The 17688-nt window shown below is 41.5% G+C and overlaps 1 protein-coding gene across 1 annotated transcript in view; it reads left to right on the top strand.

The window, feature by feature from the left end:
- arhgef39 (Rho guanine nucleotide exchange factor (GEF) 39) overlaps positions 1–17688 on the top strand; it is a 48632-nt gene that overhangs the window by 15605 nt on the left and 15339 nt on the right. Inside the window, exons 6-7 of the mRNA XM_053414862.1 lie at positions 7085–7155; positions 12452–12580. Of these exons, the coding sequence (XP_053270837.1) occupies positions 7085–7155; positions 12452–12580 (200 nt within the window). The remainder of the gene's footprint in view (positions 1–7084; positions 7156–12451; positions 12581–17688) is intronic.

Raw genomic sequence — 17688 nt, 5'->3', positions numbered from 1 at the left:
ATTTTGGGTTCGAGCTTTCTAAATTACCTGGTGGAGGTTATTTCATATTGAGGTAACACTACATATCATAACTCTTTACTACTACCTTTTCTCTCAACCATGTAAATTGGATCAATGTCTTTGCAGATGCCAAAGCCACGTTCACAACACACTAACAAACTTAGCTATATCAAACTCTTCAAAGATGCAGAGAGGATCCCAGTTAAGGCCTGCTGGAAATCTTGTAAGAGTCTGCAACGACTCCAGCTAATCAGAACAAAGGACAGGGTGAAGGTACATGAGGTATTGAGGTGCATCAGGTAGTGATGTCCACTGAAGCATTTCACCTTTGGTGTGAATGTTTATGAGCAGAATGGGAAGGATCAGCCAAACTCTTTGACTTTTCTTGCACGTGTTTTAGTGATCGAGCATATTTTGGAGACCAGACACACTTGCCAGCGGTGAAATATCATGTAGTTTATGATCCCTGTCACCAGTCTGTAACACCTACTGCTTCCTGATCACAAGACAACAAGTCGTGTAAACTACGCAGTGATCCGATGATTTTGAGTCGTGTTCTTTTAATTCAGCTTAAGTCGTAACAGCCAGCAGGTAGTTCCTTCCATCTCCATGTTGCACAATGCACCAACGGAGATTACGCATCAGTGTGGCCCAGGCATTCAACTGTTAGTGAATGATTAAAATATCTCGGCCCTCTCTCACTCTGCCTTTTGCTCCACATTTCCCACCATCACCATTATTGATTCAGCTGTTAAACGGGAGACTCGAGGGACATGTCATAATTTTATGATGATTCTAAGTAGCATGGGCAGACAGTCATCAACGCCGGGTGTCTTACCTTGCTCCGGCTCTGTGGCGGGGAATAGCACGAGATTGTTGTCACTTATCACCATTCAAGAATGATGGATGGCGAGCAGGATGTGTTGAGTGCGGATACTTATGTTGCTGCCAGGGGAGGAATAAAATCATTGCTTTTATTAAGTGGCATTCACTGGAGCCAGCTGGATTGGTGTCCTTCCCACTGAGCCCGCCATTATGACAGTGATGGGGCCTTGAGTTGATTGCGGCACTGAGTAGCAACCTTTTCAGCCTGTGTTGGCCATGTTTCTGTCGATAATAGAGATGCAGCTCTCATAGAGACGGCAGCAATTGGGAATGTATCTGCTCTAGGATGAGCCTCACTTAGTCTAACAAGGGAACGACCCAGCGGCTCGCCTGCTGAATGCAAAGGCGGCAACTCTCCAGAGGTTGTTGGGTCATTGTCATACTTGCTAAGCAGTAAGTGTGTAGCAGTGTCGATGGTCATTTCTAATGTTGTCTTTAATTTCTCATTGTGTGTTTCCACATTGATGTGCACAGGTAGTTCCATCAGCTCCTTCAGCCAAACACTGTGAGGTTCTAAAAACACAATGTTGGTCTTTTGATTAACTTTTTTAAAGGAACTCTGAAAATGTTTCTGAAAGGGCTTCATTCTGTGATCTACAGGCACTGGGCTGTATTTTAGTGAATAGCTTGAATTCCACCTTGTTGTGTTACACAGTTTGTAGAGAGGACGGCAGTAAAGTGCTGCAATTATTGCATGCCAAACTGGTTTGTGGTGAATCTTTACTTAATTGACCCTGAACTTAGAGTCCACATTTCCCAAGTTCAAAATTCTCATCACTGAATATGAATATTGAATATGATTGAATAGTAATTAAAGCCAGTGTGAGCCAATACATCTTTTCTTTTCTATAAATGTTGGTTTTAATTAAAAAGTATGTATTCTGAGAAAACCTCCACATTTATCCTCATGCTTCTCATTTTTTCGGCCAATAAAGATCAGTTGTTGTAGAGTCTGTCTCCCACAGTGAAGATTGAGAGCATAAGAGATGAAGGCAGCATTTCATACAGAATTATTTAAATCATTTTGCAGGGGAGAACATGCAAACCCAGGACGGTCCCTCTCAGGCGCAACAGTTTCTAATAGACGGACACACAGACTAAAGAGTGAGAGAAGAAACTGCATTGATGCTACAGTTGAAACCTTGAGGTCCCCACTGTCTGCGTGGACGGTAAAAACGCTATGGACATTGCACAAGCATGCTGTAGTCGGGCAGGAAGAGGGAGCATGTATCTATTATATAAAATGTAAAACATTTTTTTGGTTCATAAGGAAACTGTGGTGGGTCAAATTAGAATGTGACAGGTCACCACAGTCTAGATAATTAATTGGAAACGCTGATGAAGGCATCTACTGGCTTCCTGTCAGCACATATGAATGCAGTAAAATATTTGATCAAATTGCTCATTTAGACTTTCCAAATGTTAGCATGTCATGTCACCTTGGAAGCAGAGATGGGAGAAGAGACCAAAAGTGTGAATACAGGGTTTCCAAGACAGACCGCCAATACAAAACGATTAGCGCCGCTGATTCAGGATCAGAGCAGAAGCAGCAGATGGTTTGCACCAACACTCATCAGGAGTTGTTAAGACCTAAATAATACTGAAGTTTACTTTGTGTTCCTTTTGATTTGTTCATTTTGTGTGCACTGCAGACACACACAGATGTTTAATATTTATTCAGAAGCAATTAACAGAGCCTGCTATTGTTTTGGTTGTCTGTGGTTTATGTTTTATTTATTCAGGATATATTAATATTTTTAATCCTAATTTAATTCAAATGTCAGGCTGAATATTCTTTAGAATAAAGTTCATACCAGAGGTTTTAAAATGGATTTACAGTGACGACAACAATATAATCTATCGAAATAATTTCTGGGACAAAATATCACCCCAAATTTGTTTTCATTGTGAGAGGCCTACCTTAACATTTTTAAGAATGGACTAAATTAGGGGTTTCTTCGTTCAGTTCACAGCTTTAGCTCCCTGAGAATTTAGTTCATGTCCATGCAAAATTGGCATTGTACCATGAAATATCCTGAAGTAAGTCGATATCCGAAAGAAATGTAATGTAATTGAACCCAGCTCTAGTTAAGAAATCCCAAATCCATATGGGAACTGCCAAGAAAAGTTATCATAGGTGTATTGTTGCGGTGCCATACGGCGAATAAAAAAATGTTGGGGGCACCTAAATGATGTGCTGGTGCAGCCAATGTAAAAGGTTCTCCTGGAGCCCTGTGTCAGGTGAACCCATGCCGGCCTTTTAATGACAGGCTGATGTAGAAGCCTTGGTCTTAAATTGACTAATGCTGCAGCACAAAGTAATAACAGCTTCAGTCCGTGTGCACTTTGAAGTGTTTTGTAATGGCTGCTTTAGTCACACTTTCAGAGAGATAACATGCTCTCTCCACTATTACATATTAATTGCTTAAGTTTGGACCGCGGAGTATCTTGAGTCCTCTGTATTTTCCGCGAATGTACATTCCTTTGCTTTTAAGCTATTAAAGTTGAGTAATTACCCACAAGCCCGAGCCATGTTCACTAACCCATGCAGAAGCCTGCCAGTGCCTCTTGTCTCTTAATTACAAATTTGAATCCTTAATGCATGTATGGGAAGCCAAATAATTAGACAGATATTTCCCTCCTCCTCTTTTTTTCCCCTTTACCGACTTGTGTGTAAATGCCCAAATGACCTGATGTGTCTGCCAGGAGGGAGCCTGCATATCATCTGCATATTACAAAGGAATTAGCAGCTCCTGCTGCAGCGGTGGCAGGCCCATCCCCTCACCAGGACACGCTCTCTGAAGCTGTACTCATTATTAGAATATATATTAACTGTTATAAATATGGTGCAGATTATGTTATTGTCTAATTATCTTTGCTTTGCTTTGCTGCTAATGAGCGGGACAGGACAGCTAAATGGGAGAGTCGGGTTTTACATTATTTGCGATGTGCCGTAATGATGCTCATCAGTGTGTTTCTTTTTTGTTACGCGGTTGCTTTAATTAGCTCTTCGTCTGCACTCCTTAATAAGAAAAGAGGGGCTCCAACGCTAATAATACCTGTAATGTATTTGTTATTACATGATGAGACAAGAAGAGGAAGATGTGAAATTATTCCTCCTTTTAAGTGTCTCTTAATTGAAGGAGGCATAATTGGAGCTTATTGGTGCTTCCGCTTTCATTTCCAATGAGAAGCCGACTACAGGGGCATTTCTCCTATTCCACCCACAGACCCACCACCATGCTAACCTGCTGCTTTCTCCTTCAGCTCCTCTAAAAGCTACAACACACACACACACATACACACACACACACACACACACACACACACACACACACACACACACACACACACACAAACTCGATCAGGCCAAACAGCTTTTTTTCCTGTTAACTTTGACTTACCCAGAAACTGTACTTTAAAGTAACTGTAAAGTGAACAGAGAGGGGTGTTGAAAACAGCGCTGAGTGGGATTCTTTTTGGCGGAGTTTACAGTCTAGCTTCTGCAACTGAATGCTGCATATGTATTGAATCCCGATGCCGATACAGCCTGGATGATACAGTGTGTGGATCAGATATTATGACCTCACAGATGACGAGCAAACACATTAAACGTGTCAGAGTAATTGTTAAAGTTAAACAAATGAGAGAGAGATGCTAGGATGTTAAGCTGTTAGGTGAGTTAAATATGTAGTTTGTCCACTCTGCCATCATTGGACTCTGCTGCAACTAAGTAGGATAAGTGAATAACGTGTTTATCTAATAGAATGGAGGTTATTCAGAAAAAAATCTGTGCTAATGACTATATTCAGTATTTATAAAGATAGAAAATATCATATGTATGTATTCATGGCGTGAAACTAAAGAAAACTCAGGATAACATGTACATTCCAACACACACAGGTATTTAATACAAGCACACACACAAAATGCAAACTGTTTTATTGTTGATATTGTATGAAGGCTATAATTCATATTAAGAGATTCAAACACTAAATACAAGTCAATTAATTCAATTTGTTCATTAACAGAAACATTTTCAAGAAATGATTCCCAACATTTGCTGGCTACAGCTTCTCAAAAGTTTTGATGGTGGTGTGATTTTTGGAGTATAAGTCAAATAAAAAAGAAATCTGAATACACCACCTTTGGGAAATTAAAGAGGCTATACATCTCACTAATTTCTGATATTTTAAAACACAGCAAATATTCGATTAATTGAAAAAATAATTGTAAGATAAATTGGGAATGAAAATAATTAGTGGCCTCCCTAAAGTACAAATCACTTAACTAGTCTAGATGATGAAAATAATTTGACAGCTCTCCAGGTAGTTCCCTGATCTCAATATACAGGATTACCACTCAAAGATTGAGTTAAAACAAGCAGGTTCCTACGAGTAGCTTGAGGAAGCACCATTGTGTTGTTGTTATCCTCTACACACTGTACACAAACACCATCCCACTACACAGTTGTCACTCTCCAACACATGTCTCGTCCCACTCTTGCCACCGAATAGCCCACTAGCAGCGGTGTACAGTCTGCTGGCATCAATAATGGCCTCTCTCATTGGCACCGCTGTGTCTCTGGAATGGGCCCAGACTGCACAAACACAGGGCTGCACAGGCAGACACTGGAAATCAATGTCAATTGTCAATGCACTTCAAGGTAACATCATCCCAGTGAAAAGGATAAAGATTTCAGAGCAAGCCGGTGCTTCGGAACTGTTTCTTTAGATGGAGGTGGAAGCTGGGACAATAAGTTACTTCAATGGGCCACAAATGGATAACGTTTTCTACAGTGAAGGAAGTTTCTATTCGTAAGTTACATGTGCAAGTTTAATAATCAGACTCAATGTAAATTTAGTTACTGGAGTAACAAAAGTTATTAAACCTGAGTACTGAAGAAACAAAAGTAACCAAACCTGGATATTGAAGTAATTGTTTCTGACAGTATGTGTTTACCACATTTTGCATAGGTTCTCACTGATAAGAACCAATCAGCGAGTAATTGTGTCATCGTCTCAGAATACAACATAGCCCTGGAGTTTTCAAACTAAATTACCAAAACTCTGGAATAGTGCTTCCAGCAGGGTGAAACACAGCAGTGATGGTTTTTTTTAAAACTAAAACACACTTGTGTGGATGTAGCCAGAGACATTCAAATGTTATATAAAAAAAAATAGACATGATGGGGTTGAGCCCGTGATTCCCCCCCATCCCCACCCCAGTGCTTTTCTTGGCATGGCTCTGGATCTTTTAGCCAGAAATGCATTGTCGCAATTTCTGTGTAACTCTGGTTCTGAGTCTTACTTTAAAACTGAAAAGTCTCTTCTTTTTATGTTGTGAAGGATGAAACATCAGAACATATCTGAAACGTGTCCTACCATGGTGGAAACATGAGTCATAGAAAAGTTTTAAATATCACGGCAAAGGTTTGTCAGGCAACTGCACTGAGAACCAAGATAAACCATGTTCGTTATTCCACAGTGGATAATGTAAAACCGATGATCTAGCAAAACACTTAACAAGGACTTCAAAGGTCAAGAAGCTTGCTCTGAGCAAAGCATCATTTATGAGAATGTTTGTTTTTATTCAATTTTGCTAAATGTCCATGATGACTACTGTTGTGGATAATTCCTTGTTAAATTAACTCTCAGGTTATTTGCTTAGTAGTTCTATGAATGCTTCTAGGCTGTCAGTCATAGGAACACAATACATTGATTGTTATCTACTCTCTGCCAGCTTTTTGTTCGATGGACTTCATCAGATTTTTATAACTTCTATTTAAAAAGGTGAAAAAGTCAGTTTTATAACCAGGTTGTCTCTTGACTCACTCGATGGAGTAATTTGTTATCTGCCAGGCAATATGTCTGGGGAGGACTCAAAGTAAAAACCAGTGGAGATCTCCATCTCCTGGTGTTCCAGCTGCATCTGTCAGGGTTTGTCACCATCAACAAGTCTTCAAAGCAAAACGCCGTTCTCCCCATCTGCACCACGAGTCTGGAGCCTCACTGTGTGCATCTTCCTGCCTGTTACTTCTGATTTCTCCTGAAGTGTGTTTTGTACGACGCCGCTGGTGCTTCCCCCGCGTTGAGGCTTGAGTGACAGGACAAAGCCACATGACTCAAAAAGTCTGTCGTGCTAATTTCAGCTCGGGTTTTAGACGGTGACCTTTGCTTCTTTTTCTGTTTTCTCCCAGGTATATGCATTTCTTACAGGACCTGACTGCCAACACCACTCCAGACAACCCGGAGTTTGAGCAGCTTTCAAGTAAGTGTCTCTTCTGATCTTGCTGCTGCCCCAATCGTAATTTAGTTTTTGCTTCTCAAGGAAAATTCCTGCAGATTGATCCTGTGTGGGTTTTATCGTGTGTTTCGGGCGACGTGTGTTGAGCTGCCCCCACGTGAACCCAAGGTCGGCGTTGTCGCCTCTCCCGCTCTGTCAGGATCCGCCGTGGCAGCGACCTGACAACAAGCGATGTGTTTGTGTGATGATGTGCTTTGCATCACTATAGACACAGAGACTTCTGGCCCGCTCACAGTGGGACTCCTGCTACCTGTAACAAGCAGCGTGGCGCACAGGAGAGTTAAGCAAAGCTGTACAATCATCAAAACCGTCCAGCCCTCCAACTGTGGGAAAGCAAACAAACAATAACAAGAAAAAGATAATAAAACGCAACCCGTGACAACTTTCATCGCACCAGTCAGACTCATAGTGAAAGACAGCCCTCATTATCTTCATTTGAGGAACAAAGGGAAAGTGCTTCTTCCCTCTCATTCCTCATTTGTTGTTATTGTCACAGCAGCGCGCGGCGAGCGGAGAAATGAAAGCGAGGCGAGCCGAGCTGCGCGTGTAAAGTTCTAGTTTGATGTGGATTTTGACATAATTAATTGGGAGCGGATCAGAGGATATTAAGCGGGAGCTATATTAATAAATAAAATCTCCAACATCAACACGAATCCCGATAATGACTAATTTCAATCGTCAAATAAACAGCAAATCTGACTCAAGTGCGGATGTACACAAGGAATTATTTATGTGTATCAATTAAAATCTCATTGCGGGTGTGCTGCCTTTGCTTACAAATTAAAACAGCCCCTGACTCTAAGATGAAGGTACATATTCTAAATGCGCTCCACCATCGCCTCTTCCTCTTCTCATTAGAGATCCTTTTTATAAACTCCTCTGCCTTTTCTATTGGGGGGCTGGGGGTAGAGGAGAAACTTCATACAGTCAGCCCGCTTGTATTGTAAAGGGAATAATTTAAAAAAGAAATTTCCAGACAAATCACATTGTATCTGATTAAGCAAACGAGCAAATAGAATCACAAGAGGCTTTGTTGTTGTTGTTATTGTTTTCTTGTCGGGCTTCTGCTTTTCCTCGTCTTTGTCTCTTCTTTTTTTCTTTTTTTTTTCCTCTCCTCTTTCTGCCTCCCCTCAAGCCTCCCTCTTTCCCTCGCAGTGCCTTCAGGTCGGATTTAATTGTAGTAATGACATCACTTTAGCAGTTTTCATCCGGCAGCTTTAATATTACACTCTCACAACCCAAACGCCGCTGTAGTCACCATAACCAATTCTGAGCGGAGAAGAGGCGACTGTCCCACCCTGTCAGAGATTTAACAGTAAAAGTTAACAGTCCTCATCCCTCGTTCAAACACTTTTTAAACAGTGAATAAAAGGAATAAAGAGATGTAAGAGGAGGAAGTCGTCTTCAGAATGTGTAATGGGCCAGATGTATTATTAATGCCTCAGCCAGAACTCAGTCCAAGAATACTGTAATTAGGAGCTGTTGTTTTTCTTAAGCTGGCTGTGGAGAAATATTCCAAACACGTACAACAAAGGGAGGGAGAAGAAAAAAAGGAAAGTCTACACGGATGCCTTGTTTGGTTTACATTGTAATTGTTGTGAAGTTAAGCGAGCCAATTAGGCCGTGATTATTTCAGTGTAGACAAGTCGCCCTGAGGATCAAGTTCATCTGCCGAGTTTCAGCGCACGGAACAAAAGCAGGAAAGTTGAGCTTGAAATTAGAATCCATCTGTTTGTTGTTATTTTGGACGCGTTAATGATGTAGGTCTAAATGTTTACAGCAGTTATTGTGGCTGACACACAGTAATTGGATGCTTCTCTCTATTTTGATGATTTGCCTATTTGTTCTGGGGCAAAGATTTTTAAAGCTTTGTACAAAAATAAGTCAGGAATGCAGTTTGTGAGCGAGTTAGTTTCACACAGAGGTTTGGAATAGCACAGTTAATAGAAGATCCATCAGTTTGGTGGAGTTTCATTGAAAAATTTTCAGTTTTGCCATTCTGCTTATTAATTGAGTAGAGCTGGTATAAAACTAGCTTAACTCTGTCCATAATTAAATGTAAGGGAATGTTTTTTTTCATGTTTAAATTGTCATTTAGCCATTTAAACATGCGTAGATAGGATTGTTTTTAAATTAAATGTGAAAAGGCTAATCCTTTGAGTTTCTCACTGATATCTATATATAATTGACAGATCATATGTCACTGCTCCCTCCCATTTAAAAAAAAAAAATTAAGCCAAAATATACAGGTGATGTCGTTTTGTACTTGATAGACGTCCCATCGATACATATACTGAACCAATCACAAGTCAATCTCACCTGTCAATCATGACAACTTGTTTTAGAGCTTTATATAACTAATTAAAACCAATGTGAAAAAATTAGCACTTGATTGAACTTTACATTTACTCAATTGTATTTACATTTATTTTACATTTTGGGCTCCAATTAACAAGCTGCCACATTAAAGTGATGAGCATCCTGATTCTAAACCTGGTCATTTAATAGATACTATTGTGGAATATGCCATTCTCTGCACTCAAAAAGTCTAAAAACATAAAAAGAAAGAAAAGAACAATGTGTTCCCCTCCTTCCTCTCTCTCCTTCTCTCCATCTCTCTCTCACTCCTCAATATCTTCTTCTTCTTCTTCTTCTGCAGCTGCCTCTGGGCCTCCGTGCTCTCCTCAGTGTGCTGGTTTATCCTGAGGCCCACTTTGCCTATTGTTAGACACTGATTAAAATAATAGAAATGCAAGAAAATGTAGTTGTTTATCAAAACAAGATGCTGTTCTCTCACTGTAATCTATTCTTCAAACGCTCCAAAAGACTTCATTTGCATATTATTGTACAGCAGGCTTAGTTTACTTTTTAGTATCTCTTCAGTATCTTTCCACAACTTGAGAACTATGACTGCATTCAGCACCTTTGAGGGCTTTGTCTGTGTGTGGTAAGCTCGCTGGTGGTTGGTGTAGAAACATCACTTCTGAAAAACACGCAGGGTCTTTCAACTTTTCTTCGGACCAGAAAAGTTCAACTGATCTAAAAACACCTTTTGTCTTCTAATCGTAAGCATTGGTTTGAAGAGATATTTTATTTCAACATCCAATTGATGGAAACCACCACCATCAACTCAATGCTATGACAGAGCTTTTTGACAGACTTCTTTATCCTTCTTGATTGAAACAAAGTGACATCAAGTAAAACATCCGTTGTTATTTTGCTAAAAATTTGTGTCCACACTAATATGTTTTCATTTTAAAACGATGCCTGGGACCATAACATTCTTCATTCAGACAAGTGTTCAGGCTCCGGTTTTCTACCACCTCGCCCCTCTCCGCCATTTTTCTCATCTCAACCCCAACTGGTTGAGGCAGATGGGCGCCCACATTGAGTCTTGTTCTGCTAGAGGTTTCTTCCAGTAAAAGAGTTGCTCGTTGTGGCAAATTGAGTTTCTCCATTGTAAGTTATCTTACTATGCAGAGGCCTAAAGATAAAGTATGGATAAATGGAATTCTAATTTGTGTAATTCATTATCCATTTTGCAGTCACCACTTTTTTGAGTCATTACTGATAAGACCCAATTAGGAAGCGGAAAAAATTGACCGCGTCATAATTTCCAAAAGTCTGAGTTTCTGGCTGTCCTGACAAAAGTGCAACTGATGTGTACTAAACTGCACTAAACTGAAACTGGGGCCTGAAGTGTTTCCAAGTGTCTGTTTTAGATGTTAACACACTCATACGTAACAAAAGTGATCCTTTTTAAAACTACAGTTTAGTGTGGATGTAGCCTGTAGCTGCTTAGAGTGTGTTTGCTCCTCCTGTGGTCAATTAGTTTCTTGCCGACAACTTTATTGATTAAAAATATTTAGCTAGTATCAGCTTTATATGTTCATCTCTCAGTCTTGGTGTTGTACAGCAGATAAGGTGGGAAGGGGACTTCTCTTTGTCTGATGTTGAAGTGAACACTTAAACCGAATGAGCTGAGCTTATTTGGGCTACTGTTGTTTGCATACTATTACAGACTGACAGTTTGGCTGATTTGCAGGAGGGCAATGCATTATAAGCTACGAGGGCCCCCGCGGTGGAGACGAGCACCCCCTAATGAATACTACCATGCTTTGGTGCCCCTGCACACGCATTCAAACACAAGACCCAGCCCAGTCTGAGACACACAGCAGACCATCAGGCCCAATCAGGGCTGTCTGGATATTTCAATTTGCGCAGCTCGGTTAAGTTCTCTGCAAGTGCACTGCTGATGAAATCAAGCACAATCAGGCCTCGATGCCGAGTGAGCCTCCAAAAAACAAAGGTTCTTACCTCTCAGTCCTGACATTTCCCCTTTTCTGTGTAGCCTTTGCTAGCCTGCAATGGGCTTAAGTGTATTACCACAAAAGGACCATAGCATATTTGTTGTTTTCATTACATAATTGGTAAAAATGCAGTAATGGAGGGATGGCAGTAAATGAGGACATACAGTTGGAGAACAGCATGGTGTATTGATAAGAGAAGTTGAAGCCATCACATCTTAACAGAGCCCTTCCCTAAAACTACCTGTGATAAAGTATTTTACCGTAAACAAATGAAGACTCAGGTTAAGAAAAAGTGTTCAGGTCTTCATAGCTCCAACCATGTACTTCTATATATACTGTACATCATATGTGCTCCAGGCCTTCTTTCCCTCTTGCGGTTAATGAAAGGGAATTACTTTTTGTCATTTATGGGCATTTTTAACCAAAGAGCACCGGCGGTGGGCTCAGAAAGCAGCATTTGTAAAGGGACTAAAATCCAGTCATTTCTGAAATCTCGGATGACTGCCAGTGGAGGTCACTGACTACTTCAAGCCCCTTTATGTTCTGGATCACCATATATTTTCACAGAAAAGTCTGAAATGTTCTCTGAGGGCACGGCCAGTGTGAACAAACTGGAGCTGTGTCCGCTGAGTGGATGGCACGGATAAATACTGTTTATCATGTCTGTTATGTATTATGCAATGTTTAGTGCAATGTGATTATTACTTGTTGTCAATTTGCTGAATTGATGTTCAGTCTGTTTAAAGTTCATGTGATCATACAGGAATGTTTGTTTTTGTGAAATTAAATACCAGGTGAAGTTACCTGAAAAATGTTTTTTTGCTGTCAACCAGTCATTCTTGGTCATTTTGATCCAAATCTGTTTCATATTATTCCTCAGAAAAGATTTAATCTGTGAGTGTCCTTACATGTACGGTATGACTAAAAGTGTTTGTGCATGTGTGCTGCAGGGGCGGTGACCGAGGTGAGCGATGTGTCCCAGCGCATCCAGAACAATACCAGGCGCCATGAGAACCACCTGCAGCTTTGCCGTGTGCAGAAACTGCTGAAAGGACGGAGTACAAAGGTGCTGGCTGCAGGTTAGAGCCTCTGATCACATATTCCTTTCATCTTGTCCAAGAACCCCCCCCCCCCCCCCCCCCCCCCCCGTTATCCACTGCTCTACGTCCTATGGGACACATGGGAGAGGGGTGAGTATAGAAGTATAGATAAACTGAAGTAGAACTAGCCAAGTATGGAGACATTAGTATGGTTTTTAATCAATGGCATTCTATTAACTCATCCTCGTCATCCTTCAGAATGTGTACTGGGCCAGATGTATTATTCTGGCCCATTATAATAATGGTTCCTTCCCCCCCCCCCCCCCCCTCCTCCTCCTGTTTGTCACGGTTCACTCTCTACTTGTGGAGCTGTGGCCCTCTCCTTCCTGCCACTCCCCTCTCCTGTTGTTGGTCTCCAGAGGGCCCGGCCTCCTCGTTGATCCGCTCGTCCTGCCAATCTCCCCCAGGACCAATTAGAGCCCAGTCTCATCTAACGGACCAGCAGATAAAAAGGAAGCCAAAGTGTGTTTGCTGGATGCGAGTGAGCGAGAGTGTGTGTTTGCTCAGATATATGCAGGCTGGCTTTCTATGTGTGTGTGTGTGTGTGTTTACGGATGTGTTGGTGTGTAGGCTGGGAGCGAGTGCTGAATAGCTGCTCATCTCTCTAATGCCGATGTGGGAAGTTTCAAAAGCTTCCTCTCATCCAGGCTCTCAGGCCCCTTGCAACTCCGCCGGCTTCCTTTCCAGCCAATAAAGCTACGGTCCCACCAGACAGACTTCAGAGCAGGCGCAGCACCACCCCAACCCGTAACCCCATGCAGACCCATTCTACTTCCTTCCCACCATCTCCACTTCTAATGTGGGTAAAAGAAAAGCTCTGCCTTTTACAGATGAGAGGCGTCGGAGCCCCTCAAACATATTAAGTAGCTCTGTCGGAGACGGGGGGGGGGGGGGGGGGGGGGGGGGGGGGGATTGTGAGACACAAAGCCTGAATCAATGGGACACTGATACAGCAGACAGTCGGCCTGTTTCCTGGGAGGCTGCATATTTGTGTCTGCCAGCCTGTTCCTTCAATTTAGAACAAAGATGTTTCACATTCTGCATCGTGTCTCACATTGATTTTTCTCAAATGTACGTCCCCTTATGCCCCTGACTATTGCACATAATTGTGTTTCGTCTTTTGTCATTTATATGTATGCGTTTTCCCTTTTCTTGCCTCAGGTGTCGAGGACTCAGACTACCTCATTCAATTAAGCATTATTGTGAGTCTAAGCAAAATTGGAGAGGCAGAAATAATGAAATGTTTCCTCTATTTCCTTGATAAATTCTTCTCCTACACGGATGTTTTTTCCGCATTTTCGACCTGAAACATTTTAATGATTTAACGGCCAGTTCAAATAAAATGAATTCACACCAATTCGGAGCAGTAATAATGTAAGTCACTGCAGCAATGCCAACCGTTCTCTTGTTCTGGCTTCTCCTGTGTGAGGATTTAATGTTTGCTTTTGTTAAAATGAAAACGGGTTCAGACTTTTGAGCGTCTTGGGGTTGGCCATGCAGGCTGGAGGCTTTTATTTCTGTTGGGCTCCTGAGGGTTGCGTCCAGTTGGGATGAGATCTCTCATGAGGGATGTGAAAACCACACCCTGGGCTAACGAGCATGCTAAAAGTAGGCAATGCTAACTAACTTGCTGCCACAGCCACAATATGACCACTACAGCCTAATGCAATAGAATATATATATAATACCTCTTTAAACAGAGATCTAAACATATAAGAATCATTATGCATGTTTTACTTGTTTGTATATAACCAAACAAAGCTGGCCTGATGAAACCTCAGTGTTTGATATTACATGCTATGACGGTGTTTGGGAATAACTCACTTTCCAAAAGATATTCATTTATTTGGTATTTCAACTATGGTGGCGGAGAGGGGTGTCTAACATCTGACCAACATCTCTCACAAGTGTTCTATTGGGTGGAGAACTGGTGGATGTAAAGGCCGTGGTGCGTGGTTCACATCATGTTCCTACTCATCAAACCATTCAGTGACTCATGCTCTGTGGATGGGAGCATTGTCGCTCTGGGAGAGACCCCAACACTATATTAAAGCGCCAGTTTCCTGATGGGTTAGGCCTCCCCTGCTGTGCGCTCAAAACAAATTCTGCAGACTTTCTGCTGATTTTTCACGAGGGGGCCGGAGGCTCTCACTTGGACGTTTGCGTTTACACGTGTGTTGAGCTTCTCATGTGAGGAAGAATTGCTCTTCTCCTTTTTCCTCCTCTGCTAACGACAATTTTTTACCCCATTTACCGACGTCTTTTCCATTGATCTAAATGCTCCTAATGTTACCCTAATCACTAAGAGCTGCATCGTACCACCTACATAAACTTTCAGCTGGCCGCTCTTGGTTCTTTTGGAATTGCCTCCTCATCTACATAAAACCTCTTACTTACAGTTGAAATACTCCTTGATTTCTCTGACTTATCCTTCATCCTGGCCCACTTAAACCAAGTGTTCGACTTCTCCAACCGCCTTTTAGAAAGTGATGCTTTGATTGAGATGTCATTTAAGTACGACCTCGTGGGTGGTAAGTGCTGCCCTCTCTGGAGCCTCTCTCCCCCTCTTCTGATTTGCACGGCCTTATAATGATAATAATACCCTCCGTTTTGCTTCCATTTAATGTTTATGCAATTTCCTTCTACGTGGATGAATTTGGTCACAGTCCTGATGTGATAATAGCTACTAACACAATTGTTTCGCCTGTAATCTTAGAGAATGAATATTGCTCTCTTAAAGGACATTTTTGTGACTTGCCAAATATTGACAGTATTTCCCTACAATTCTAATAGAAAATTAAATCTGGCGGCAATTAGTTCTTCTTCTCACCAATTTAGTTGATCTATTCTGAAAGACCTGGTTGCAATCAGGTTGTGTCATAATGAACGGATCTGTAACTGTTGAGTTGTTTATCTAAAACATTTTGATGAAACTTTGCAACTCCACATGATGCAGATTTGATAATTGATGGTGAAAATACATCGAGTGTCATCAGTGACCTAAATATTCAAGTTTCCCTTAGCCCTCTGACCTTCAACACACACCTCTGTTATAGTCCATTTAAACGAGGGGAAAGAAATCTTCTGACTTTTCCGTGCTCAACAATGCCCAACCTGACTTGTCCTCATTCTGCCACACTGGCAGCCCTCTGCTCCTGTTATTCCTCTGGCCTTTGACACACCAGGAGGAACAGGACCCTTTGTAGATCAATCTTTATTTCCTGCCCCAGTTTCCACAGCCGCCCCCCACTCGGTCCAGCCCAAAAGACTTTGTAGTAGTGCCGAGGTGCTCTTTGACAAGGGAAGCTGAAAGGCCTGGACATGGAGAGGAGTGCTTGGCACCACCTGCTCTTTGAACCTGCCGCGGCCTCAAAGTGCCGTGGCTGGTCAGATGTAGGCAGGGGGTCTAAAGGGAACCTGGTCCACAAAGAGACTCCTCCTCACCGAGAGCACCTCCAACCCCGTCTGACCCCTTTCAACTCGCCCAGGTAGGGGGTCTGATAGGGAATATCTGATACCATCTCAAAGGTGTGGAAAATCAGAACTTTCCAGTAGGGTCATGTGACATCACAAAACTCTCATATCCTGGGATAGGTCATTTCATAAGCAGTTAATGATGCACATCACAACGTAACACGTTTTATGTAAATATTACTGTGTAAATCAGGTCCATGTCTTAACAGATGTTGATTTCTAACAGCAGCTGTTAATCTCCTTCCATCCCAGAAACTTTCATTTCTCTTCTCATAGGTTGTGTTGCAGGCAGAAGCCTCTCGCAACATCTGAGTCGGGGCTTTGTTTCAAGCACTCCATTCTACTTTGAAACTTTTTTTCTGTAGAAAGTTTTGTGGTTTGTGAGTCTTCGGCTGGGAACGGATTGCAATATAACTTTTTTTAGGTTTTCTGGTCCGTGTCAGACTATTTAAACTAAACCACATTAATGAGACATGTGTCGCCCCGCTAGGTACGAGCTGCTTGTTTTGGCTGATTAGAGTCGTCCTCCCATGTCAACTTCACTCCCCTCCATGTTTGTTGGTGCAAATTCCCTTCCCGAAACCATGTCGTGTGGAAGAACACAAAGCATCGGCCAAACATTTTTGTACGTTTACATATTGTACATTAATATACGCCTATTATGTTCAAGTGTGTACAACAACATTTGTGAAAAGTAACCATTTTCATCAAATGTTTGTATAGTTCAATAGATAATATTTATTGTTCAGCAGATAGTAAGGAATTATGATAAGTGATATTATATTCAGAGTATGAATGTCAGCATCTCCTCCTAAACTGTGAAATACAGGACAGGTGTCAACCTCTAGCACACATCTCCTGGTCAGATGCAACCGTTTGGATACTTGAATCGCTCGTATCGTTTGAATAGTGAAGAGAGCAGAAGATGATACAAACACATCTGGGTAACTGGCAGACTTGATGTCTACTGAAACATGTCAGTTTCGGCACACTGGACCCTGGCAGCATTCGGATGCTTGAGCAGACACTTAACACATAACTGCCCAAGTGTGAATTAAAAGTGATAACACACTGTTATCCCAGAATGCTGCTGTTATGTTCCTTTCAAGCCTGTGTAACCGTACAATCTCAGTCTGATCTGTGAGATGATTTAATCATATTTAACACATTTCTATTGCCACCGTAAATTTGACATCGGGGTCAGAACATTCATCAAACATACATGAAGTTAACAAACTTTGCCATTTAAATGGCCACAATCAACAAATAATACATTCATAGTTTTTTTTTTTTTAAGGAATCCTTCCGATAGAGGTAGAAGTGAGGTTATGAATAAACTCTCTAAAGGGGCATTCTGTAGATTTTACTCAGATGCCATTTTACTCATCATGGTCAGTACTAGGTGAAGACGTATTTGAAAGTAGCCAAACAGAAAATGTATCTCTCAAGCTTTTGCTGTATAGTTTGAGAGTTGTTTGCATTTCCCAGGCAACAAAGGTCTAAAGAATTGTTTCTGAGAAAGTTTTACTTTTCTAGTAGAAATGCAACAGGCCAGTGGTTTTGACTTTCTATCAAAGAAAGAGATATTGTACAGATAAATTTAGCTTGAGAGA

This window comes from Pleuronectes platessa, chromosome 22, assembly GCF_947347685.1.
Source record: "Pleuronectes platessa chromosome 22, fPlePla1.1, whole genome shotgun sequence".
Classification (NCBI taxonomy): domain Eukaryota; kingdom Metazoa; phylum Chordata; class Actinopteri; order Pleuronectiformes; family Pleuronectidae; genus Pleuronectes; species Pleuronectes platessa.
This window is presented reverse-complemented; position numbering and strand designations above follow the sequence as displayed.